General features: G+C 55.8%; 1 protein-coding gene across 1 annotated transcript; it reads left to right on the forward strand.

The window, feature by feature from the left end:
- The first annotated feature begins 273 nt into the window (after positions 1-273).
- On the forward strand, positions 274-15,842 carry LOC142089592 (sacsin-like). The gene is made up of 7 exons (XM_075166244.1): positions 274-352; positions 771-858; positions 1,055-1,157; positions 1,454-1,600; positions 1,969-3,301; positions 3,545-3,633; positions 4,279-15,842. Exons 1-7 carry the CDS (start codon positions 330-332, stop codon positions 14,436-14,438), a joined length of 11,943 nt encoding a protein of 3,980 aa, XP_075022345.1. The 5' UTR covers positions 274-329; the 3' UTR covers positions 14,439-15,842.
- The last annotated feature ends 11,320 nt before the right edge of the window (positions 15,843-27,162 follow it).

Below are 27,162 nucleotides of genomic sequence, written 5' to 3' on the forward strand. Positions count from 1 at the left end.
CGAGGACCCGGGCGTCCGGCAGCGGGCAGCTCATCGGCGAGGACCCGGGCATCCGGCAGCGGGCAGCTCATCGGCGGGGACCCGGGCGTCCGGCAGCGGGCAGCTCATCGGCGGGGACCCGGGCGTCCGGCAGCGGGCAGCTCATCGGCGAGGACCCGGGCATCCGGCAGCGGGCAGCTCATCGGCGGGGACCCGGGCGTCCGGCTCCGGGCAGCTCATCGGCGGGGACCCGGGCGTCCGGCTCCGGGCAGCTCATCGGCGGGGACCCGGGCATCCGGCAGCGGGCAGCTCATCGGCGGGGACCCGGGCGTCCCCCTGCAGCGTCCGTCATGGCCCTCCAGCAGCCGAATGCGTGAGTGGCGCCGGCGGGGGGGGGCACTGGGGTGTTACTGGGGTTTTATGGGGGGACATGGGGGATGGCTGGAGGATTCCGGGGGTCACTGGGGGCTATTGGTGGGACTGGGGGCTCAGGGGTTTGTGGGGACACCTGGAGGGTTACTGTGGGAGGTGGGGATTATGGGGGGCTCAGGGCTTGCTGGGGGGATATGGGGAAGTTTCAGGGTTGCCGGAGGATCCCAGGAAGAGATGGGGGCCTTGGGGAGGTGGGGGGGCTTGGAGGTGGTTGTTTCAGTGGGTCCGGGGAGGAGATAGGGTCCTTGACCTCCCCAAGGAGGGGGACATCCTGGGGGATCTGAGGAGGACATGGGGGTCCTGGTTACCCATGGAGGCCAGCCCTGCCCTCGTCCCAGCCCCTTCTCTCTGATTTGCAGGGAGGCCTTCTGCCAGCGGGCACCCATCTTCCTTGACTACCTGCACAGCATCCTGCAGAAGTACCCCGACGGGGGGCAGATCCTCAAGGTGAGACCCCCAGGGAACCCAGCCACCTGGGCTCTCTGGCCCAGCTGGGCAGACAGACCGCAGGCGGCTGCGGTGGGTGGTGGTCCTTGCCCAGCACCAGCCCCTGGACCTTGCTGGCCAGCTGGGAGAGCGGGTCGGTGCTTTTCTCAGGGGGCTGTGGGGGCCTAATTCTCTGGGCACTGATCCTTGAACCCAGGAGCTGGTGCAGAATGCTGACGACGCTGGCGCTAACGAGGTCGTGTTTGTGTCCGACGAACGGGAGTTTGATGTCACCGGAGGGGGGCTGGAGGGCACCCAGGGTGAGAAGTGCTACGGGCACAAGTGCAGGGTGGCACTGGCAGGTACTGGGAGGGATTGGGGGATACTGGTGAAGAACTGAAGAGGGATCAGAGTGGACTGGGGGAACTGGAACCAATGAGGTGTTCTGGGATGTTGGGGGCACTGAGGGTACTGGGACGACTCAGTGGTACTGGGGGCACTGAGGGGGATTTTGTGGGACTGGAGGGGGGACTGAGGTTGTGGGGATACTGAGTGTGGGTCGCAATCCCCCCTACATGTCCCAAGTCTCCCCTAACCCATGATCCCGACCCCCCAGGCCCAGCCCTCCTGGCCTACAATGATGCCCTGATGTCCCCCCGGGACTGGACAGGGCTCCTGCGCCCAGGGGTGTCGCACAAGCGGGAGGACCCCAGCACTGTGGGGCGCTTCGGCCTGGGCTTCACCTCTGTCTACCACCTCACCGGTGAGTGGCACTGGGGGCCTCAACTGGAATTGAACTGGGGATATGGGTTGTACTGGAGGCACTGAACTACAGGTGCTGGGGACCGAGGGGGGCACTGAGGGGGCACAAAATGGAGGGCTGTGTCTGAAGTGAGGCAACCTGGAGCACCAGGAGGCTGGGGGGAGGCTGGGTGGCAATGGAGAGCAGGGCTGCAGGGGAAAGCTGAGGGAGGACTAATAAATTGGGATTAAACCTGGGATCACGGGAGCCACTGTGGGGTTGAACTTGAGGGTACTGGGTGGCACTTGGGGCATTGCTAGGTTGGGATGATCTGGGGAGGCAGTGGTATCCATGCCATCCCTGTGGCCTCATGGTTCCCATGTCCCCAGACCTGCCAGGTGTGCTGAGCCCCCCATCCTTGGGGGTGCTGGACCCCGAATGCCGGGTGCTGTCAGGTGCCGGTGCCCGCTGGGACGTCTCTGCAGCCCAGGACCTTCCTGGCCTTTTCGAGCCCTTCTGGGCTGGGCTGGAAGCTGTGGGACAGCACCGTGGCTCTGCCCAGGGCACCCTCTTCCGCTTCCCGCTCCGCCGGCAACCCTCGGGAATCGCTGCAGGGGTCTCCGATCCTGAGCGCCTCCGTAGCCTCCTCCAGACCTTCCTCACCGAGGCCCCTCTTGCCCTCCTCTTCCTCCGCCACATCCGCCGCGTGGCCCTGTACCACGTGGCCCCTGATGGGGTCCAGACCCTCATGGGGACCCTTGTGGCATCCTCTCAGCCTCTCCCTGTCCCAGGGCCATCAGGGGACGAGGGGCTGAGTCTGGCATGGTGTCTGGTGGCCCTGCACGGGGATGGGGTGGGGGACAGGAGCGAATGGCTGGTGGCCACGGGCAGGGCCACAGAGGGGCCGGCCGTGGCACTGGGCGCAGGGCTGGGGTGCTGCCCCGAGCTGAGCCTGGCGCACCCCATCCGTGGGCCCTGCCGAGGGCGGCTGTGCTGCTTCCTACCCCTGCCAGCCACAGACGAGATGGCCACAGGGCTGCCCGTCCACGCCAGCGCCCCCTTCGCCCTCTCCGACGACCGCCGCCACCTCCGCTGGCCCGAGGAGGGCGAGGAGGGTGAGAAAGATGCCCGCTGGAACGCCCTGCTGCTCCTTGGCCTCCTGCCGCGGGTCTACAGCCACATGGCTGCCGTGGCCATGGCTCTGCCTGGCGCAGACGCCTACAGCATCTGGCCGGACCCCGAGCGCACACCGAGCTGTGGCCGCATCCGCAGTTTGGTGACCCGTGTCTGCTGCGAGCTGGCAGCTGCCCCCATCCTGGTGCCAGCTACGGAGGGGGCCGCAGGGCGGCTGCGGGGCCCCGAGGCTGTGCTGCTGCCGGAGGCCGCAGGGGACATGGCCACACGGCGGGTGGTCCAAGCCTTGCTGGTGGCAGCCGGGGAGCCAGTGGCTGAGGTCCCAGCCCACGTCCGGAGGGCGCTGGCTTTGGGGATGGCGGAGGGTGTGCGAGAGGCCACGGCGGGCCACGTGCGGGACGTGCTGCGGCACCACGGGGCCGTAGATCTCCCGGCCACCGACCGGCTCTCCCTGCTGCGCTACGTGGCCGGGGATGGGTGCCATGCTGAGCTGCGGGGTCTCCCCCTCCTGCCTCGCGCCGATGGGACTTTCGTGGCCTTTGGGACTGCGTCAGCCGTTGTCTACGTGGACACGTCCGACTGCCCCAGGTGAGCCCGCGGCCCCAGGCAGCCCCATTCCCTGAGGGAGTGGGCAGGTGAGCTGGTTGTCCAGGGCGCAGCTCCCACTCTTGAGCTGAAAGGGAGGCCAGGGTCGAACCTGGACATTTGGGCGCCTCACCGCCCTCCTCCTCTCCCCGGGTCTCACTGAGTGGGAGCTGAGCCAGGTGTCCAGGAAGCTGCCTGCCCCCCATTACCCCTCTAGTCCCCCAGCAGCTCCGTTTGTCCCCACAGGGAGCTCCTGCCTGGCCTGGCCGGGTCCTTCCTGCCCTTGGACCTGGAGCCAGGCTTGGACAGCCTCTTGCGAGGCATTGCCAAGGCGGGTAAGAGACGGGGGGTCCCTGGGCCACCCTTGGGTCCCCTGCTCTCCCTCTAAACCCCAACGCCCCTAGGCACCCTTGTACACCCTTGGGCTCCTCTGCGGCCCCAATAGCCCCTGTACCACGCTGATACTCCCTGTACACACCTGGTGTCCCTGATCCCTGTCTGAGGCCCCTCTCTGGGCTTCCCCCCTCCATTCAGCAGCACTGTAGATCCCAAGTCTCACTCTCTCTCTCTGGTTTGGGGTGTGTTGTCTGAGCCCAGGGTCACCTCTCCTATCCTGCATCTCCGTGTCTCTGGGGACTCCCCTGTCCTTGCTCTTCTTCCCACATTCTCCTGTCCCCACCGTGCTCCCTCGGATCCTGGGTCTCCCTGTGTTCTCCATCTGAGGACCTCTGTGCCCCCCAATACTGGTCCCCCTAACACTTCTTTCCCTCTCAGATCTCCCCTATCCCCACCAATCTGGGGTTCCCCTGTTCCTCCTATTTGGGTATCCATGTCCCTCCAGAGCCCAGGTCCTCCCATCCCCAGTATGGGGGATCCCCCATCCCCTGCAGATCTTGGGTTCTTTCCCCCACATCCTGGGTCCCCCTGCCAGGTCCCAGGTCCCACATACTCCTCATCCAGCCTCTGTCTCCCGCATACAGGTCTCTTCCCCAACCTGGTTCTGCTGGACCCAGCCGTGACTGCCCAGACCCTACGCTTGGCTCTGCCCCCCACCTGGACATCCCAGCCTTCAACCCCAGTGACCTGGTGCCCGGCCCAAGGCACTCCCCAGCCCCCAGCCTCCTGGTTCCCAGCCCTGTGGCAATTCCTGGCCCACCACGTGGAAGACCTGGGCCCTCTGGAGGGGCTCCCTCTCATCCCCCTGTCCCCACTGGGTGCCCCCAGCATCCGTCTGGCTCCGCTGATACCCCAGTCCAGTCTTATCTTCCAGGCATGGGAGGACCAGTGCCTGCCACCTGCTGTGGCTTCTGTCCTGGAAGTCCTGGGTTGCCCAGTGGTGCCACCGGGCACATGGCACCGCTCCCTGACCCGCTATGTCCTGCCTCCATCCCCCCTCAATGCCCTGCGGGCCCTGGGCAGGCGGGGGCCTGCAATTGTGGCCTCCCACCTGGCCTCGCTGCCTGTTGCGGATGTGGTCACCCTTCGGCTCTACCTGGCAGACATCCCATCCCTGACAAAGGAGGACAGGGACACACTGGCTGCTCTGCCCCTCTTCATGCCACTGCCCTGCTTGGCCACCCCACAGCCCACGGAGCTGGTACCGGCCGGTGCCACCCCAGCGCTGGAGCCAGAGCTGGAGCTGCCCAGAGATGTGGTGCTGCCAGAGGCCGTGTTGCAGTGCCGGGATGAAGTTGACCGGCGGCTCCTGGGGAGGCTCCAGAGGTCCCTCATCAGTGCAGCCGACGTGGCGCTGGAGGCCATCAGAGCCGTGGCCCGGGGCGCCTATGCAGGGCGGGCGGCTGAGACACAGGCTCTGCTGCTCTGGGTGCTGCAGCATGGAGACATCCTCTTTGCACAAAGCCCCTCGCTCCAGGAGGCCTGCAGCAGGCTGGCCTTCCTGGGGACCCCCAACGGCCCCACATGCCCACGAGACCTCTACGATCCCTGCGAGAGGACCTTGCAGGCACTGCTGGGCCCTGAGCGCTTTCCTCCTGCCGCCTTCCGCAGTCCGCCTGTCCTCCACGCCTTGAGAGCCCTGGGCTTGCGGCACGGTGAGGGGTGCCTGGTGCCGTCGGACATCCTAGAGGCTGCAGCAAGTGTGAGTCAGGGTGACGCAGCGGCTCTGGACAGGGCTCAGGCACTCATCGAGGTCTGTAACCACCCCAAGGCACTGGCTGGCTTCAGCGCTGCAAACCTTAAGCAGCTCCAGGCCCTGCCATGGGTGCCTCGTTCTAAGTGCACTGGAAAGCCTGGGCAACCATTCCTGTCCCCCAGAAAGCTGCGGTCCACCCAGTACCAGCCCCTGGTGGGGCTTGCCATGCACCTGACCGGCACCTTTGTGCCAGAGGCAGAGAAGAAGCTGGGGCTCAGCCAGACCCCACCGCCAAAGAGAGTGTGGAAGCAGCTGAGACAGTTGGCAGGGTGCAGGGACATGGGTGAGGTAGGTCCCGCGCTCCGGCCTGTCTACCGGCACATGCAGGAAAACTTGAAGACCTTTGGGGCTGCCCCAGACGATGCTGTGGTGTGGACCGGGGCTGGGTTTGCCCTGCCGTGTGATGCCGTGCTGGCCTATCCTGAGGATCTGGAGCTGGGGATGCTGGTGCCCCGCGTGCCCCCTGACTTCCTGCCCTACAGCTGCCTCTTCAGGGCTTGGGGGGTGGAGGAGAGGGTGAGTGAGGAGAGGGCGGTTGCAGCCCTGCGCTGCCTGGGGCAGGACATAGACACGCGCAGCTCCAGAGCTGGCACTGCAGCAGAGTTGCAGGTGGCTGTAGCTGTCCTGGAATGGCTTAAGAGCCGGGGGCACCAAGGCGAGGGCACGGTGCCGGTTCCTGTGAGGACCCTGGAGGGCTCGGGCTTTGCCCTCCGCCCAGCTGCCTCTACTGTCTACCTGGACATGGAGCTGGAGGCAGAGGAGGATGTTCAGGAGGTGGTGCATGAGGCAGTGCCATCCAGCACAGCCATATTCCTCGGCGCGGAGCTGCTCAGTACGCGGGTGCTGGGGCCAGAGCCGTTCACAGCCTGCGGCCCCTCAGAGCCCATCACCTTACGGCTTCGCAACATCCTCCGGGAGTACGGCGAGGAGGGTGACCTCTTCACAGAGATCGTCCAGAATGCAGAGGATGCTGGAGCTACTGTGTGCCGCTTCCTCCTGGACCTCCGACGCTGCAGAAAGACCACCTCTGGGCTGCTAGACCCTGGCATGGCTGCCTGCCATGGCCCAGCCCTCTGGGCCTACAACAATGCCCTGTTCACCGAGGATGACCTCCGTAACATCACACGGGTTGGGGCTGCTACGAAGGAGGGCCAGGCAGGCCAGATTGGGCGCTTTGGGCTGGGCTTCAGCTCTGTCTACCGTGTCACAGACGTGCCGGCAGTGCTGAGCGGAGAGACACTGCTCATCTTTGATCCCAATGGCACCCATCTGGGCAAGCACATCCCCAGGGCCGGCTGCCCTGGCATCCGCCTGGACTTCTCCAGCCGACCACGCATCCTCCGTGCCTTTGCTGAGCAGTTCTGGCCCTACCATGGTATCTTTGGGTGCCGCCTGCCTGAGCCAGGACCCTTTCCAGGGAGCCTTTTCCGCCTGCCTTTTCGCACTGAAGAGGAAGCTGTGACGTCACAGATTTGCTCAGAGGCCTTTGGTACAGAGCGCATCCAGTCCCTTGGCACCAGCTTCCTTGGCTCTAACCGGCTCCTGCTGCTCTTCCTGCGGAGGATGAGGGAGATGTCCCTGGCAATGCTGCCAGACATGGCCACCTCTGCGGAGGATACCATGTCTCTGGCCACGCTGCGGCGAAAGGAGATCCGAGACTTGGGGGCCCCTGGGGACCCCCCAAGCTGGGCAGCTATCGAGCAGCTCACAGCCTGCGAGGAGGCATCCAAGACCACATGGCACTACCTAGTTTTGGTGTGTCAGGGTGATGGGGAGTTGCTGGAACTGTTTCACCGGAACACACAGGCAGGGCTCCATCCTCTGCCTCCCATGGCTGGTGTGGCCCTTCCCCTTGCCCTTACTGCAGATGGCGAGTGGGTGCCGCGTCTGGGTGCCGAGGAGGGGCAAGTCTTCTGCCACCTTCCCATGCCAATCGCCTCAGGGCTGCCAATCCACGTGCATGGGGCCTTCAGCATCCTCTCAAACCGCAAGGGGCTGTGGGACACGGCGGAGCGGGGTGAGTGGAACCGGGTGCTGCTCCGCAATGCCGTGCCGGTTGCCTGGCTCCGGGCACTGGGCCACCTCCGCACCATGCATGAGGCAGGTGAGTTGAAGAGCTATGAATATCATGTCTTCTGGCCGGACACTAACACTGCCCGTTACCCCTTTACGGAGGCTGTGACTGGTTTCTACCAGGCTGTGGCAGCCAGGAATGGCCCCAGGCTCTTTTCTGATGGCCGCTCATGGTGCTCACTGCGGGACGCCCGTTTCCTGCACCAGGCTGTGGTCAGACACCCCAAGTTGGGTGCCATGGCGAAGCGTGTCTTTGCCACCACCCTGCCCCATCCCCTGTTAGCTGTGGCCTTGCCAGAGAAGGTGCAGAGGGGCCTCGGGAAGGCATTGGATGCTGGCATCTATGACTGGCCCCGCTTTTACTGCGAACTTGTGCTTCCCAACTTGGAAGACCTCTCTGTTGTTGACCGGGACCCACTGCTTCTCCATGCACTGGATATGTCCCATGATGATGTGGACAAAGTGCTGCAGACAGTGCCCTGCATTCCTGCCACCCCTCATGGCCACCTGCAGCTCATCAATTGCCTGGTGCATCCCAGAGGCCGCACTGCCTCTTTATATGACCCTAAGGATGGGCGCTTCCCCACTGGGGATGCCTTCCTTTCCCCGGAAAGACTAAGCCAACTGGAGCGGCTGGGCATGGTTAAGGACACAATGACCCTGCCAGAGCTGCTGGAGCGGGCAAAGACAGTGGAGCTTATCTGGACCCAGGACCGTGCCCAGGGCTGCCGGAGGGCTGCCTGCATCCTTGAGCTGCTTCGCGATGCAGTGGAGGAGAGAGTGAACAACATCATGCAGGCAGCTTTCCAGACTGTGCCCTTCCTCCCTGGTACACTGCCCACTGGTGAACATGTGCTGTTGCCAGCTGCCCAGCTCTACCATCACCTCCATGCCCCACTAGTTGGACTCATCCACCCTATCTTGGCTCCTAACATGCTGGGAGAAAACTTCAGCCTCCCCAAGGAGGTTGAATCCTTCTTGGGGCTGGACCGGCAGCCACCAGCAGCTACAGTCCTTGAGCAGCTGCAGGCACTGAGCTGTAGCTCCAACGCTCTCCGTTTGGAGAACCTGCAAGACAGCACCCACTGCTGCTACAGGTACCTGCACGTGCTGCTCCAAAGAGATCACTCCAGCTGGGATGAGGTGGCTTCTGCAGTGGCCCAAGGGGAGCCCTTCATCTTGGTGGGCTCCCACTTTGTGCCGGTCATGGCTGTGGCTAAGACACTGTCATTTGAGGCTGTCCCCTATCTTCATCAGCTCCCAGAGCAGTACCGGCCCTACAGCGAACTCTGGGAGTGTGTGGGGCTGCGCCACACATTCACCTGGGATGATTATGCCCAAGTGCTCTGCATCCTAGCAGAGATGCATGCTGGAGAGCCGCTGCCTGACACAGAGCTGGCTCTGGCCTTGCGGCTGGTGTCTTGTGGCTTGATGGAAGATGCCAAAAAGCCAGATGCCTACCAGACCCAGCAACTCTTCCTGCCTGACCAGAAGGGCATTTTGCGTCCACGGGACAAGCTCCGCTTCAATGATACACCATGGATGCCAGTGGACAAAGATGTCCTGCTGTGCCATGAACAGCTGTCCCGAGTCACAGCCCTGCACTGTGAGGTGCCTACCACACGCCACCAGGCACTGGAGAGGAACCGACTGTTCACGTCAGATCTGAGCCTCTGGGCGCAGCCATTTGGTGCCCATGAGGACTTGCCTACACGGCTGAAGAACATCCTGGGTGAGTACCAAGCATTCGCTTGTGATATTGTGACAGAGTTGCTCCAGAATGCGGACGATGCTGGGGCAGAGCTTGTGCACTTCGTGTGGGACCGCCGGCAGCACCCAGTGGATGCCACTTTCAGTGAGGATTGGAAGGTCTTGCAGGGCCCTGCCCTCTGCATCTACAATGACAGCCCCTTCCAGCAGAAGGACATTGAAGGCATTCAGCGTCTGGGGGTGGGTGGCAAGGAAGGCCGGCAGGATGTCACAGGCAAATATGGCCTTGGCTTCAACACTGTCTTCCACTTTACTGACTGCCCAGCCTTCCTTACTGGAGACAGTGCCCTGTGTGTCTTTGATCCCCATCTCTACTATGTGCCCGGAGCCACAACTGAGAGGCCTGGTGGGATGTTCGCTGTCAACCCTGAGTTCAAGAGGACCTTTCCAGACATTTATGGCACCTTCCTACCCTCCCTTTTCAACCTGAACCAGGGTGTCCTCTTCCGGCTGCCGCTCCGCACTGCAGCTGGGGCTGCCATCTCCAAACTGTCTGACATGGTTGTGCGGGACCAAGACCTCATGGCTGTGGAGAGAGTACTGGCTGAGGAAGGTGAGAACTTGGTGCTCTTCCTCCGGCACATCCGCACCGTGGTCTTCTCTGAGATCCCCCCAGATGGGGAGCAGGTGTTAGAGAAGCTGCGGGTGGCCACAGAGCTGACAGACGGTAATGCAAAGCTGAGACAGATTTTTCAAGCAAGACTGAGCCAAGCCATGGATGGGAACACCCCCACCTTTGTCTCCTACGACATGACAGTCAAAACCAGCAAGGCCAAGGCCAGCACCATGTGGAGGGTGATCTCCCAAATTGGAGTGCAGGAGGGGGCTGAGGAGTCTCCGGCGCTTGGGCGGCTGCCCTATGGGGCTGTGGCTGCCTGCCTGAAGCCATTGGGCTTGGACAAAGTCATGGGAAGAGCTTTCTGCACCCTCCCACTGCCGCTGACCACAGGGCTGCCTGTCCACATCAATGCCAACTTCTCTGTGGATGCGGCCAGACGCAATCTCCGCCAGGACCCAGGCAGCACGGAGGCAGCCTGGAATGGCTTCTTGCTTCGGCGCTTGGTGGCTCCACTATACTGTGCCTTTCTCACCAGGCAGCAGAAAGCTCTGGGGCCTGAAGGGCTCCAGTTCAAGTCGCTGGAGGACTGCCAGAAGCACCTGGCCTCCCACTACCTTCGGTTCTTCCCTGCTGTCACCTCTTCCCTACCTGTCTTTCAGGACCTCGTGAGGGATGTCTATGGGCACCTCAGTCATGCACGCCTACCCCTGGTGCCTGTGTACCACATGAAGCCACCTGACAGCAAGGTGACAGTGACCTGGGCATGTCCAGGTGGTGGAGATGTGCTAACAGAGCCATACTTCCTCAAGGAAATGCCTGAGGCAGCTCTCCACAAGGTGCTGCAGCACCTGAACATGAACCTGGTGCCGGCATTCAGACACCTGCGGCAGATCTATAAGGGGTTCACTGAAGCCCATGTGAAGGCTGTTGCCTTGGATCCAGCCTCTCTCCAGTGCTTCCTCAAGGCCCTGGCACTCCCTGTGCCCTGCATGCTGGCTGAGACACCCCTAGGGACCCCGGAGAACTGCTCCATCCTGCTGAAATACTGCCTGCCGCCCACGGATAAGGACAAGGCAGAACTGGAAGGCCTGCCCTTGCTGGCCACACAAGATGGCCGCCTGAATGCCCTCAGCAGCCGTCACCCAGTCTTCCACAGCTCTTTTGCCCACCTCTTCCCCCACCACTGCCACCGCTTTGCCGACAAGTCAATTTCTAAATTGACCCTGCCTTGCTTTGTGAAGGAGCTTGGCCTCCTGGAGGCGACGCCACTCATCCAGGAGGAGCTGGGTCAGCTGAACTGGACCACAGAGGGGGAGAAGTGGCTCAAGGAGCTGTGGAAGTTCTTCAGTACTGTGGTCTACTCAGACACAAAGGCCAAAGACGAGTTGGAGGCAGGCAGGAAGTTATTCATGGATCCTCTCCAGGATGTGGAGGTGCTACCTGTTCAGGGGGATGAGAAAGGCTCGAAGAGCCTACTGCCGCTATCCTCCCTCCCGAATGTTCTTTTTGACTGCGAGACAAACGTGGCCAAGGTGCTGCACAAACTGGGCATCCCTGTGCTCCAGCAGTCCCTGCTGCCTTTTACGTTTGCCTACCGCTGCCTGAAGACAATGGCACTGCAGGACACAAAGCCCAGGGCTGTGGTGGCCCAGCTGGCAAACACCAGAGCTGATCTCCGCTGGACGGACTTAAAAGAATGGGATGTGACTGTCCTGCTGCACTTTGTGCTGGGACAACTGGATTCACAGGCACTGAAACAGCTCAGGCTCCTGCCTCTCTTTCGGAAGTATGGTGGGGACTATGTACCTGTGGCACCTTACCACCGGGTGCTGTTGCTCAGCAGCCAGTCCCCAGAACTGCCCTTGGGTGCCCAAGCCCTGCACAACCTGGAGAAGGGCACGTTGCTGCTCACAGCAGACGAGATCCACCAGCAGCTGGCCAAGGATTTGCAGTGGGAGCTCACAGACGGCCAGCAGCTCTTTATGACTCTGGTGCTGCCCCGGCTGTCCCAGCTCACAGTGCAAGAGCTTATGGAAACTGTGCGCTTTGCCCTGCGACGCATCTATGATGGCTGTAGTGAACATAAGTTCAAGGAAGATGTTGTGGCAGCTTTTCAGACTGTGCCCTTTATACCCGATGCCCATGGTGTGCTGCGCCCGGCCTCCTACTTCTATGACAACACGCCCTCCTTCCGCACTCTGCGGCTCCAACACCACTTTGTGCCCGAGTCTTTCTTTAAGGACCTAGATTACAAGAGGGAAGCTGCTGAGGACTTCCTGCTTAAGGCAGGTGTCCGCACCAGCCTCTCTGTGGAGGATTTTGAGGCACTGGCCCTGGAGATAGAGCAGGAAGCCACTCAGGCGAGGTGCCACACTGAAAACCTGCTGGCACGACAGCAAGAGATGCTCAACAAGCTTCGCACCCTGTTGGACAATCCCTTGTCAGAGGGTTTCCTGGGGAAAATTGCCTCAATCCATTTCCTGCCTCCACTGGACATCCCCCCAAACTTGATGAACCTCCACCCCCCTTTTGCAGCCTGCACTAAGCCCGTGGCCCTGAAGGGCAGCATTTACCACTGCCAAGAACATGTGGCTGAGCTCCTGTGGACATCAGCCACCATCCTGCCAAAGTACTTTGCACTCAAGCAGGACCTCCTGGAGGCCATGGGAGTCCTTGTAGAGATACCCACCGCCCTGGTGGTGGCCAACCTGGAGCAGGTGTGCAGAGTAGCCTGCCAGATGCCAGAGCAGGTGAACACACGGGCCAGCGTGCTCCAGAAGGTGTACAGCTTCTTGCAGACCCGTCTGAAGGAGGTGGACACAGCGCGCCTCGCTGAGCTGCCTGTGGTGCTGGCCAAGTCAGGGGACATGGCCATGCCATGGCAAGTGGTGACATCACTCCCAGACGAGGCTGACTTTTACCCCTATCTCCTCACGCCTGACCCCCACGTGGCTGTCTATGGAGACCTCCTGCGACACCTTGGCGTGGTCCTGCTCCCCACACTGACTCACTACAGCCGTGTCCTGGCCCAAATCCACCAGGAGAGCCGTGACAGTGGGACCCTCAATACTAATCAGAAGAAGACAGTCCTGCTGGCCACACGGCACTTCTTCCAGCTGCTGCAGGAGGCACTGGAGCCCCCTGATTTCTCCACTGTGGCTGAGCTGTACTTGCTGAGCACTGCTGACTGCCTAGAGTCATCCCACAGCCTGTACTTCAACGACTGCGTGTCCTCAAGTGCCTCTAGGGCCTTGGGGAAGACCTTTGTGTTTATGGCTGAACTGCCGGGGATCGGGTGTAATGCCTGGTGGCTGCTGCAAATGCTACCACAGCGCCTGCGGCCACGGGCACTCTCAGAGGTGACAGAGCAGCAGCTGGTGGAGGGCAGTCTGCGGCCGTGTCGCTACGGTTCTCACTGCCCTGGGCAGAGGCGTCTGCAGACCCTTCTGGTATCACCATGGTTTAGGATGGGGCTGGAGGCCCTGCTCCGGTGGCAGAGCCACAGAGCTATGATGAGAATGGAGGAGATTGGTGGCTTTGCAGTGGAGCAGCTGAAAGTGCAGTGCTGCGAGGACATCTGCACTGTGCTGGTCCACTCTGGTGCGAAGGTGGAGGGCAGCTCCCAGTCACGGGTAATCCACGTGTGCCTCACTGGTGGTGCCCAGCGGCTCCTCTACATCCGGCATGCAGATACGGTGCTGGACCGGCACCAGCTGAGGGTCCTGGAGACGCTAGCACAGGAGATCAATGTCATCCTGGGTGGACAGCTGGAGGCACCCGCCTTGTCAGTGCTGCGTGAAATGCTGGTCTGCCAGGAGCCACGGGACGTGGCCTTTGTTCTGGAGGAGAATGATGTGGCACTGGTGGGTGCTGCACCAGAGACAGAGGAGGTCATGGCACCAGAGATGGAGCCAGAGCTGGAGAAGAGGCTGCAGGAGGAGGCTGTGGCAGAGGGGAAGCCATGGAAGGATTGGTACAGCCTGGTGCCAGAGGTGAATGGCAATGTGGATCACAGCCTGGCAGCCTCGTGGCAGCTGTGTGCTGTCAAGCGTCCAAAGGTGTTGCGGGACCTCTACCTCCAGTACAACCCTGCAAGCGTTGCCCAGCACCACTGCTGGGGACAGGAAGGCCATGGCTCCTCGTTGTGCAATGAGGAGGCCACGGCCGCGACTCCATCCATTCCAGAGGCCCAGCGGTGGCTGAGGCAGGCCAAGAGTGACCTGCAAGCAGTCCACAATGACATCAGGCGCTGCTGCCCCAACTGGGTCCTCTTCAAGGTGCACCAGGCCCTGGAGAAGGCGCTGGTGGCTGCCGTACTTTGCCATGGTGAGGCCTTTGAGGCTCCAATGGGGCTGGTGGGGCTGGCACAATGGCTGGAGGTGGTGGAGCCAAAACTGAGGGGCCTGGCAGAGGAGGTGGAGTGCTTGCATGGCTGTGGCATTGATGGCAAGGCCACACAGTACCCAAGTTACCACCCCTTCCCCATCACCCCCAACGAGGCCTTCCGCAGTGTGGATGAGGAGGAGGTACTGAAGCGGGTGCAAGGAGTGCTGGGGAGGCTGGAAGACCACGTGGGCAGAATGTGAGGATGTCCCCACAGAAGGGGCACTGGCAGCTGGGCCACAGGACCACCAGGAACCCACCATGGACCTGTCATGGATGCTCCATGGACTTGCCACAGACCTGCCACAGGCAATTCCGGACTGTAGGAGGGGTTTGGGGGCAGACAGAGGGCCTAGGCCACTGAAAGTCATGTGCTGTTGGCATGCCTTGAGAGCGGGGGAAATAAAGTACAATAATAAATGTTACAATGCTGGTAGACCCTTCACTAACAGTGTGGTCAGGGAACATGGAGAGGTCATGGGCGACTGGGGGTGTGAGGAAGATGAAGGTGGCGATGAAGGGGTTTAGAGGACTGTGGTGGTTGACCTTGGCTAGCCACCAGGTGCCCACCAAGCTGCTATATCACTCCCCCTCTTCGACAGGACAGGGAGAAAATCTGATGAAAATCTCACGGGTCATGATAAGGACAGGGAGATCACTCACCAGTTACTATCATAGGCAAAACAGACTTGACTTGGGGAAATTAATTTAATTTATTGCCAATTAAACAGAGTAGGATAATGAGAAATAAGAACAAACCTAAAAACACTTTCCCCCCACCCCCCCTTCTTTCTGGGCTCAACTTCACTCCCGACTCTTCTACTTCCTCCCCGAGTGGCGCAGGGGGATGGGGAATGTGGGTTGGGGTCAGCTCCTTCCTCTTCACGCTGTTCCCCTGCTCCAGCGTGGGCTCCCTCCCATGGGAGACATCCTGCACTTTCTGCAATGTGGGTCCTTCCCACGGGCTGCAGTTCTTCAAGAACTGCTCCGGCACGGGTCCTTTACACGGGGTGCAGTCCTTCTGGAACAGACTGCTCCAGCGTGGGTCCCCCTTGGGGCCGCAGGTCCTGCCAGAATACCTGCTTCTGCATGGACTCCTCTCCACAGGCCTCAGCCCCTGCCAGGAGCCTGCTCTGGTGTGGACTCTTCAGGGGCTGCAGCTCCCTTCAGGGCATCTCCACCTGCTGTGGTGTGGGGTCCTCCACAGGCTGCAGGATGGATATCTGTTCCACTGTGGTCCTCCATGGGCTACAGGGCGGCAACGACCTGCGTCACCATGGTCTTCACCATGCACTACAGGGGAATCTCTGCTCCGGCGCCTGGAGCACCTCCTCCCCCTCCTTCTTCACTGACCTTGGTGTCTGCAGAGTTGTTCCTCTCACATATTCTCACTCCTCCCTCCCAGCTGCTGTTGCGCAGCAGTTTTTACCCCTTCCCAAAGAAGCCACATCTGCAGCCCTGCCGCTACCACAACATTGCCACATAAACCCAATAGAAGGATGATGAGGTGGTGTCAAAGGGAGCATGGGTGACTCAAGAGGGCATGAAGTAGCAGGCAACAGCCAATCTGCAGAGGGTCTAGGTGATTAGAAATTATAAGTTAAGTTGTATTATAAATTCCAAGAGCTTTCCAGCCTGTCACTGCCAAAGGGACATGTCAATTCAGCAGCCGTCACCAGGCACCACACGGCTAGGTCCAGACTCCTGCTCACAGCAGTCTTAACACAACCAGCTTTCGCAGCTGCAATACTGTCATGAGTCCAGAGCTGTTGGCTGTTCCACGCAGCATGTCCTGACAGCAGTCCACGTTGGCAAAGGAACTCAGGAACATAAAACTATTGCCTTGTGTTTGCTACAAGAGGGAGAAAACTTAGCAGCCCCAGACTCCTCCAAGGAAGCTACCTGAGCAGTTTTGTGTATGTTGGAGGCAGGTCCATACCTGGTAGCTCCCTGGGACTCCTCCCAGGCATCTCCCAGAGTGTTTTGTCCTCCCTCAGTAAGGAACAAAAATGATACATAGAAACATAGAATGGTTTGGGTTGGAAGGGACTTTTAAAGGTCTTCTAGTCTACCCTGCTCCCTCCACCCTCCCCTGCCATGGGCAGGGACATCTTTCACTAGATCAGGTTGCTCAAAGCCCCGTCCAACCTGGCCTTGAACACTTCCAGTGATGGGGCATCCACAACTTCTCTGGGCAACCTGTTCCAGTGCCTCACCACCCTCATCATAAAACATTTCTTCCTTATGTCCAACCTAACCCCACCCTCTTTCAGTTTAAAACCATTGCCCCTTGTCCTGTCACTACAGGCCCTGGTAAAAAGTCTCTCTGTGCATTTCTTACAAGCCCCCTTATATACTGAAAGGCCGCAGTACAGTGCCTTCTCTTCTCTAGGATAAACAACACCACTCTCTCAGCCTTTCTTCATAGGAGAGGTGTTCCAGCCCTTGGTCATTTTGGCAGCCCTTCCCTGGACCTGCTCTAACAAACAGGTCCATGTCTGTCTTGTGCTGGGGGCCCCAGAGCTGGATGCAGTACTGCAGGGGGGGTCTCACGAGGGTGGAGCAGAGGGGGAGAACCACCTCCCTCGACCTGCTGCCCACGCTTCTTTTGATGCAGCCCAGGATATGGTTGGCTTTCCAGGCTGCAAGCGCACAGTGCAGTCTCACGTTCAAATCTTGTCCACCAGTACCCTCAAGTCCTTCTCTAAGGGCTGCTCTCAATCCATTTATCCCCTCCGTCTCTACTGATAGTGGGGATTGCCCTGATCAAGGTGCAGGACCTTGCATTTTTGGCCTTGTTGAACTTCATGAGCTTTGCATGAACCTGCTCCTCCAGCCTGTCAAGGTCCCTCTGGATGGCATCCCTTCCCTCAAGCATATCAACTGCACCATTCAGCTTGGTGTCATCTGCAAACTTGCTGAGGGTGCACTTAAGTCTATGTCACTAATGAAGGTATTAAATAGTGTTGGTCCCAGTACAGACCCCTGGGAGACACCAGTAATTACTGGTTTCCATTTAGACACTGAGCTGCTGACTGTAACCCTTTGGATGTGGCCATCCAGCCAATTCCTGATCCATCTAGCAGTCCATCCATCAATCACCTATCTCTCCAACTTAGCAGCAATAAATCAGGGGGGCGGCGGGGCGGGGGGGGTGGCAGGCTGTGTCAAAGGCCTTATAGAAGTCTAGGTAGATGACATCCATAGCTCTTCCCTTGTCCATTGATGCAGTCACATCATTGTAGAAGGCCACTAGATTAGTCAGGCACAATTTGCCCTTGGTGAAGCCATGCGGGCTGTCTTGAATCACCTCCCTCTCTTCCATATGTTTTGACATATATTCCAGGAAGATCTGTTCCATGATCCCGCTGGACACAGAGGTGAGGCTGACTGGTTGGTAGTTCCCAGGGTCCTCCTTATTACCGTCTTTAAAAATGGGAGTGGTAGTCCCTTCTCTCCAGTGACTGGGGACTTCGCCTGACTGCCACAACTTTTCAAATATGAGGGAGAGTGACTTGCAACAATATCAGCCGATTCCTTCAGGACCCTGGCATGCATCTCATTGGATCCCATGTCCTGGTTTCGGCTGGGATAGAGTTAAATTTCTTCCTAGTGCTGTGTTTTGGACTTAGCATGAGAAGAATGTTGATAATACACTGATGTTTTCAGTTGTTGCTAAGTACCCTGCTAGTCAAGGACATTCAGCTTAAAAAAAACAAACAAACAAACAAAAAAACAAAACCAAAACCAAAACAACAGGCGTTGGGAGGGAGCATAGCCAGGACAGCTGGCCCAGCTGGCCAACGGGGTATTCCATACCATGTGACGTCATGCTCAGTACATGAATGGTAGGCGTGTTCCAGGAAGTAGCGATCACTACTTGGTTATCAGTCAGCGTGGGTGGTGAGCAATTGCATTGTGCATCACTCATTTTGTATATTCTATCATTATCATCATTATTATTATTATTTTCCCTTTTCTGTTCTATTAAACTGTCTTTAACTCAACCTACAAGTTTTTCTCACTCTTACTCTTCCGATTCTCTCCCCGTCCCACCAGGGGTGAGGGGAGTGAGCGAGTGGCTGCATGGGGTTTGGCTGCCTGCCAGGTTAAACCACGACAGTATGTTCAGGTTCCTCAGGTGGTTTTCTGATCTTCTCTTAAAATGGGAGGGACTTTGTTCCCCCAGACCCTGCCTTGAGGTTCAGGGAGTTGACAGAGGTGGGAATAGTGATTGCCAGTGAAAACTGAGGCAATAAAAATTCTACCTCAGCCTTCTCCTTGTTGGTTGTCACTATTCTTATTTATTGGGGAGTGGCAGGGGATACATTTTCTTTAATCTTCTTTTTCTGGCCAATGCACCTGTAGAAGCCCTTCTTATAATTCTTCTCATTCTTGCCAAATTCAGCTCCAACTGTGCCTTAGCTTCCCTGATCCCATCCCTACACATGTGGGCAGCGTCCCTGGTTCCACTGCCTGTGTTTTTCCTTCAAACACTTTAGTTTGACCAGGAGGTCTTCCCAAGTGCCCGTTACGCGTGATGGAGCCCTGCTTTTCTGGAGATGGCTGAACACCTGCCTGCCGATGGGAAGGAGTGCAGAATTCCTTGTTCTGCTTTGCCTGCATGCACGGCTTTTGCTTTACCTATTAAACTGCCTTTATCTCAATCCATGAGTTTTTACACTTTTACCCTTCCAATTCTCTCCCCCATCCCAGCGGGGGGCAGTGAGCGAGCGGCTGGGTGGGGCTTGGTTGCTGGCTGGGGTTAAACCACGACACTGAGCCATGCCGGTCTCCTGCCTGTCTTGCCTGATTTCTTACAAATGGGAATCAAGAGCTTTCTGCGCTCTGAGAAAGAGGTCCTTAAAGAGTTGCCAGCTCTGTTCAGCTCCGTTTCTCTGAGGGCAGTGTCCCAGGGGGTCCCAGCCACTAAGTCCTTAAACAACTGAAAGGTTGCTCTCCTAAAATTCAGGGTCCCTGACTCGACTCTTCACCTGGACCATATCCCTCAAGACTGTGAATTCCACCCAATCAGCAGTCAACAGAAAAGGCAAGCCTTTTTCTTTAAAATGGTATTTATTTATAATAATATAATCTTATTCATAATAAAAAAATTGTCACCATTATAATAATAATTATCTGCTTTTATAATAATAATTATTCACCGTTCATCAACCTTATCAATTTTTTTTTCAATCTTTATTTATAACAAACGGAATATAAAACATGAATGCTGAAAAGTGCAGAAAATCCAGGAAAACTGTCAGCTTTCAAAACCTTCCTCATAGGAACATTTTGATTTTTTACGTAAACAGAGACTGAAGGGGTCTTGATTTTATGTGGATTACTCTTCCAAATCCAGGTCAAAGATGTGCCAGCAAGAGGCTGGCAAGCACTGCAGAAACAGGAGGACCCCTCCAAGAAAACTGCAGCTGGGGCATTTGCTCAGCATTTCGCGGCTGATATTGTTGACTCAGTCTGGAACGATCTTTGTGAGAATGACTATCCCTCTGAACAAGTTAAGAGAGGTTTCTGTTCCTCTTTTTATATGTGAACATAGCAATGTAGCATGCACAACAGCCATAAAACACAATTGACGGTCTTGTTCTTCTAATTTTATGTACTAAAGGAAAACCTAATTTACTTATTCTTTTACAGTTGTTGCTAGGCAGAGTGGTTTGGGTTTTTGGTTTTGTTTGGTTTTTTTTTTCCAAAAAATGCCAGTTTGAAAACTAACATTTCTGGTGATCTGCAGTTTTCCTATTGGGTTTTGGGGGGGTTTTGTTGTGTGATGTTCTTTTTTTTCCTGAGAAGAACTGTTTTCGTATTCCTGTGAACTAAGTGGCTGGTCAGCACAAGTGGACCATGGAGGAGGAATCTGTATTGTAATAAATCTATTTTGGCTGGTTAGACGAAGAGATCACAGTTTTGAGAGTCTTTCTGCATCTTTATTAAGGATTACCAGAGTAAGGCAGAAATGAATCAACATTATAAACTTGATGTTACTCCTGAACATTTGCTGAGGTTGAGGGGGCTCTGGCCCAGTTCCATAAAGATGGGGAAAGTCAGAAAATATTCATAGAATCATAGAATCATAGAATCATTAAAGTTGGAAAAGACCTCTAAGATCATCGAGTCCAACCATCAACCCAACACCACCATGCCCACTACACCATGTCCCTAAGGGCCTCATCTACACGTCTTTTAAATACTTCCAGGGATGGTGACTCCACCACTTCCCTGGGCAGCCTGTTCCAAGGCCTGACCACTCTTTCAGTAAAGAAATTTCTCCTAATGTCCCGTCTAAACCTCCCTTGGTGCAACTTGAGGCCATTTCCTCTCGTCCTACCGCTGTTACTTGGGAGAAGAGACCGACCCCCACCTCACTACAACCTCCTTTCAGGTAGTTGTAGAGCGCAATGAGGTCTCCCCTCAGCCTCCTCTTCTCCAGGCTGAACAACCCCAGTTCCCTCAGCCGCTCCTCACCAGACTTGTGCTCCAGGCCCTTCACCAGCTTCGTTGCCCTCCTCTGGACACGCTCCAGCACCTCCATGTCCTTCTTGTAGTGAGGGGCCCAAAACTGAACACAGGATTCGAGGTGTGGCCTCACCAGTGCCGAGTACAGGGGCACGACCACCTCCCTGCTCCTGCTGGCCACACCAGTTCTGATACAGGCCAGGATGCCGTTGGCCTTCTTGGCCACCTGGGCACACTGCCGGCTCATGTTCAGCCGGCTGTCAACCAGCACCCCCAGGTCCTTTTTCTCCGGGCACTTTCCAGCCACTCTTCCCCAAGCCTGTAGCGTTGCCTGGGGTTGTTGTGGCCAAAGTGCAGGACCCGGCACTTGGCCTTGTTGAACCTCATACATTGGCGTCAGCCCATCGATCCAGCCTGTCCAGGTCCCTCTGCAGAGCCTTCCTGCCCTCCAGCAGATCAACACTCCTGCCCAGCTTGGTGTCATCTGCAAACTGACTGAGAGAGCACTCGATCCCCTCATCCAGATCATTGATAAAGATATTGAACAGGACCGGCCCCAGTACTGAGCCCTGGGGAACACCGCTCGTGACCGGCCGCCAACTGGATTTAACTCCGTTCACCACAACTCTCTGGGCTCGGCCATCCAGTCAGTTTTTTACCCAGCGAAGAGTGCACCTGTCTAAGCCGTGAGCCGCCAGCTTCTCTAGGAGAATGCCGTGGGAGACAGTGTCAAAGGCCTTACTGAAGTCCAGGTAGACCCCATCCACAGCCTTTCCCTCATCCACTAGCAGGTCACCTGGTCATAGAAGGAGATCAGGTTGGTCAAGCAGGACCTGCCTTCCATGAACCCGTGCTGGCTGGGCCTGATCCCCTGGTTGTCCCGCACATGGCTCGTGAGCGCCCTCAAAACAAACCGCTCCATGATCTTCCCCGGCACTGAGGTCAGGCTGACCAGCCTGTAGATGGGTGTCCCATTGGCAAGCCTCCAGTTGTCCGGGACCTCCCCAGTTAACCAGGACTGCTGGTAAATGATGGAGAGCGGCTCGGCAAGCTCCTCCGCCAGCTCCCTCAGCACCCTCGGGTGGATCCCATCCGGCCCCATAGACTTGTGAGCATCCAGGTAGCGTAGCAGGTCATTAACTGCTTCCTCTTGGATTATGGGGGGTTTATCCTGCTCGCCGTCCTTGTCTTCCAGCTCAGGGGGCTGAGTACCCTGAGGATAACTGCTCTGACTATTAAAGACTGAGACAAAGAAGGCGTTGAGTACCTCAGCCTTATCCTCGTCCTTGGTGGCAACGTTCCCCCCCGCATCCAATAGAGGATGGAGATTCTCCTTGGCTCTCCTTTTGTCATTAATATACTTGTAAAAACATTTTTTGTTGTCTGTCACGGCAGTGGCCAGGTTGAGTTCTAGCTGGGCTTTTGCCTTTCTAACTTCCTCTCTGCACGACCTAACGAGATCCCTGTACTCTTCTTGAGTTGCCTTCCCCTTCTTCCACAAGTGATAAACTCTCCTTTTTTCCCTGAGTCCCAGCCAGAGCTCCCCGTTCAGCCAGGCCGGTCGCCTTCCCCGCCCGTTCCTCTTGCGGCACGTGGGGACAGCCCGCTCCTGCGCCTTTGAGACTTCCTTCTTGAAGAACGTCCAGCCTTCCTGGACCCCTTTGCCCTTCAGGACTGTCTCCCAAGGGACCCTCTCGACCAGTGTCCTGAGCAGGCCAAAGTCCGCCCGCCGGAAGTCCATGGTAGCGGTTTTGCTGGCCCCGCTCCTTACTTCACCAAGAATCAAGAATTCCATCATTTCATGGTCGCTAAGCCCAAGCTGGCCTCCGACCACCACATCTCCCACCAGTCCTTCTCTGTTCGTGAACAGCAGGTCAAGCGAGGCACCTCCCCTGGTGGGCTCGCTTACCAGCTGCGTCAGGAAGTTATCCTCCACACACTCCAGGAACCTCCTCGGCTGTTTCCTCTCTGCCGTGTGGTATTTCCAGCAGACGTCTGGAAAGTTGAAGTCCCCCACGAGAACAAGGGCTGGTGACTGTGAGACTTCTGCCAGCCTCTGGTAGAATATTTCGTCTGCCTCCTCGTCCTGGCTAGGTGGTCTATAACAGACTCCCAGCAGGATATCTGCCTTGTTGGCCTTCCCCCTCATCCTTACCCACAAGCACTCGACCTCGTCATCACTACCATTGAGCTCTAGACAGTCAAAGCACTCCCTAACGTACAGGGCTACCCCACCGCCGCCCCTTCCTCGCCTGTCCCTTCTGAAGAGCTTATAGCCATCCATTGCAGCACTCCAGTCGTGAGACTCATCCCACCATGTCTCCGTGGTGGCGACTAAGCCATAGCTACCCCGCTGCACAATGGCTTCCAGCTCCTCCTGTTTGCCGCCCATGCTGCGTGCACTGGTGTAGATGCACTTGAGCTGGGCTGCCGATTTCTCCCCCAACATTGGTGTGCGGTCCCTAGGCTCTTCTCTAGTGAGCCTGGTTTTATCCCCTCCCCCCTTCGAACCTGTTAAAACAGCTAACTTCTCATTCGGTTGTTGCAAAGGGAATATCTATTAGCAAGGATGATCATCCCTAATGATTGTAATAAAATGAAAAAGAATCCCAAGTTCCTGCCCTTCATCCTTAATACAGGAACACATTTTCTTGCTTTCTTCTGGTCAAATTACTCAAGCTACTAAGACAGACTTCCTTCTGTGGCTGATGGCAGGAGGAAATGGTGGAGAAGATGGAGAAAAAGCTTCTGGGGAGGACAGAGCTTGGATGCAAGTTAAAAAATCTTGGAATATAAAAAGTTTGGCATAATGGTAAGCGCTACAGTATCTCCAATGGTATCTTCATCTGCAGTGGCATTTCCCTCTGCCATGGTATCTTAATCTGTAATGGTACCTGCATTTGAAATTGTATCTACATCCAAAATGGCAGTTGCAATGGTATCTGCATCTGCAGTGGTATCTGCACCTGTCTACAAGATAAAAAATCTTGGAATATAAGCTGTTCTGCGTAATATTCTTGGCTTCTTTTTGTTTTATTTTTTATTCCACCCCATTGGAACAAAGCAAACATTGACAAGGTCTTTGTGGATTAAGACAGGAGGTGCATCATGTGGCACTGAGCCCCTCGCTGCCCATGATAGCGCAGAGAGCAGAGAGCTGGGGGCAAGAGCGGGAGGGCAGAGGAGGGCAGGTTGGGGGGCACGTTAGGGGTCAGCAGTGAGGTCCTGGGGGCTGGTGAGGTCACTTCTGCTGGAGATGCTGATGGGATAAGAGCAGGCACGTGACTTGGCTATTTAGAGAGGTCACCTCTGTCCCTGCAGGTGACAGGCCAGCAGGAGGCTGATGGCTGGGCAGGTGTTTGTGAGGTCCCTTCAGCTGGAGCTGCTGCTTGGCCAGCAGCAGGCTGGAGGGGCATTGCCGGGTCTCTCCTCTCCACTGTGGCCCGTGGTGTCTCCTCCTCCTGCCACCTACCAGGACAAACAGCAGATGCTATTGCAGATGAGGATGCCATTGCCAATGTAGATACCATTACAGACACCACTGGGGATGCAGATGCCATGTCGGACACCACTGCAGATGCAGATGGCATTGCAGGTGCAGATAGCATTTCAGAGGCTGGTACTATTGCAGGAGTCATTGCAGATGCAGGGAGAAGTGCAGATGCCAGTGCAGATACCATAGGAGATGCAGCTACCATTGAAGATACGATGGCAGATGCAGATAAAATTTCAGATGCAATTGCAGGTCTCAGTATTGGTGTCTCTGTCTATACTGGTGTTGGTGTGTATAACGCTGTCTATATGAGTACCTGCATCTGTACCCATATTTGTATCTGCATCTGAATGCAGATACAGATCTGTACCGTTATCTGTACCTGCAGCCGCAATTTTATTTGTATCAATAGTTTTATGTGTAACGGTACCTCGATCTCTAATGGTACCTCCAATGGACTCTACTTGTATCTGCAGTTGTATGTGTAATTGAATCTGTATTGTAACTGTATCTGCAATCGTATGTGTAATGGTGTCTGTGATTGTACTTGTACCTGTAAAAGTGGGGTTAATTGTACCTTTTTCTGTCATTGTATTTGGAACTTTACAGATTTTGTGCCTGTATCTGCAATTGTGTCTCCAATTCGGTGGGAGAAAGTATTATAAGGGTTTCTGTGATGGTATGGGCGATGGTAGTTGTACCTGTAGTTGTGATGGTACCACTATCTGTGTCTCTAGTGGTATCTAATGGCATCTGTATCTGTAATTGTACCTGTAACTCTATCAGTAATGGTATCTGTATCTGCACAGGTACTTGCAATATTTTTTGTATGTGTACGTGTGTTTGGTTTCTGGAATGTGTACGAGTAATTTTATCTCTACCTGCAACAGTATCTCTAATGGTATCTGTAGCATTATTGGTCTTGGAATGTGTGTAACACTATTGCTGCCTCTATCTGTACTGGTATCAGCATCTGTAATATTGGTAATTGCATCTGTAACGATATTGTGTCTGCATAGGTCTGTGTAATGTTATTGATATCTGCAATGGTCTCTGCATCAGCAAAGGCATCTGTAATGCTATGAGCGTCTGCAGTGGCCTCTGCATCTCCTGTTGTTACCTGCACCTGACTTTGCATCAGCAGTGGTTTCTACAATGGTATCTGCATCTGCAGTAGTATCTGCAGCTGAAATGGCATCTGCATCTGCAATGGTATTGGCTTTGATGTCTGCATCTGTGACATTATAAGGAAAGGTATGTGCATCTGCAAAGGTCTATGCAGTGGTTTTTGCAATGGTATTTGAATCTGCAGTGCCATTTGCAGTGGTATCTGCATCTGAAATGGTGCCTACATCCACAATGGTATCTGCATCTGCTATGGCATCAGCAACATTATCTGCATCATCAATAGCCTCTGCAATGATAAATTCTGCTGCAATGGTATATGCAGCAGCATTGCTACCTGCATCTGCAATGGTATCTGCGATGGCGTCTGCATCTCCAATTTTGTCTACATCTGCAGTGGCACCTCCAAGGGTATCTGCAATGGCATCTGCATCTCCAATGACACCTCCATCTGCAATCATATGTTCACCTGCAATGTTACCTGCAATCGCATTTGCACCTGAAATGGCATCTGCAACAGTATCTGCATCTTCAAAAGTATCTGCGCAAGTATGTGAAATGCAATAGCATCTGCAATATCCTCTGCATCTGCTGCAGTCCCTGCATCTGTAATACTATCTGCCACGGCATCTGCATTGGTAACAGTACCTCCATCTGTGACAGTGTCCGCATCTGAAATGGCATCAGTAATGCTATCTGCAGTGGTGCATGCAATGGTATTTGAGTGTAAAGTGGTATCTGCAATGGTATTTTCATCTGCAGTGGTATCTGCCATGATATCTGCATCTGCAATGGCATCTGCAATGGTATCTGCATCTGCAAGGGTGCCTGCAACTGCAATGGCTTCTGTAGTGGTATCTGCAATGGTATCTGTACCTCCAATGGTATCTCCATCTGCAATACTACGTTCACCTGCAGTGGTATCTCTTTTGGTACCTGCACCTGGAATGCCATCTGCAATGGTATCTGCAATGGTACCTGTATCTGCAGTTGAATTGGCTTCTTCAAAGGTATTTGCAGCTGTTTTGGCATCTGCAATAGTATTGCAATCTGCAAAGGCATCTGCATCTGCATCTGCAATGCTACTAGCATCTGCAATGTTATGAGAAATGGATTGTGCATCTGCAAAGCTATCTGCAATGGTATCCCTCTCTGTATCCTCATCCATATCCCTATCCGTGACTTCTGTGTAGTTATCTGTAAATTTATCTCTACCTCTACCTGTAACAGCATATCTGTGTGTAATGGTAGCTGTATTTGTATCAATGCCTTTATGTGTAATGGTTCCCCTGTCTGTCATCGTACCTCAGTTGGTAATGGTATCACTTGCTGTATCTGCTGTTGTTTGTGCAATGGAATGTGTCCTTGTATCTGTGACTGTACTTGTGTCCTGAATTGTATGTGTAATTCTGCCTCTATCTGAAATTGTATCTATTTTGTGCCTGCATCTGCAATTGTATCTGCAATGCCATGTGAGTATGTATCTGTAATTATACTGGTCTCTCTGATAGTACCAGTACCTGTATTTCTGATGATGCCAGTATCTGTCTCTAACGGTATCCGTACCTGTAACTGTATCTGTATTGATAATGTATCTGCAATGGTTTCCACAGTGTGAACCCAATCTGTAATGCCATCTGGAATAGTATTTGCATCTGCAATGGCATCTGGAATGGTATCAGCAGCTGGAATGGCATCTGCATCTGTATTTGTGTGTGAAATTGTACATGCATCTGCAATGGCATCTGCAGTTGTAGCTGTGTCTGCAATGGTATCTGCATCTGCAATGGCATCTGCAAAGGTATCTTTAGTGGTATCTATCTCAAATTGAA

Source organism: Calonectris borealis, chromosome 17, assembly GCF_964195595.1.
Source record: "Calonectris borealis chromosome 17, bCalBor7.hap1.2, whole genome shotgun sequence".
Lineage (NCBI taxonomy): Eukaryota > Metazoa > Chordata > Aves > Procellariiformes > Procellariidae > Calonectris > Calonectris borealis.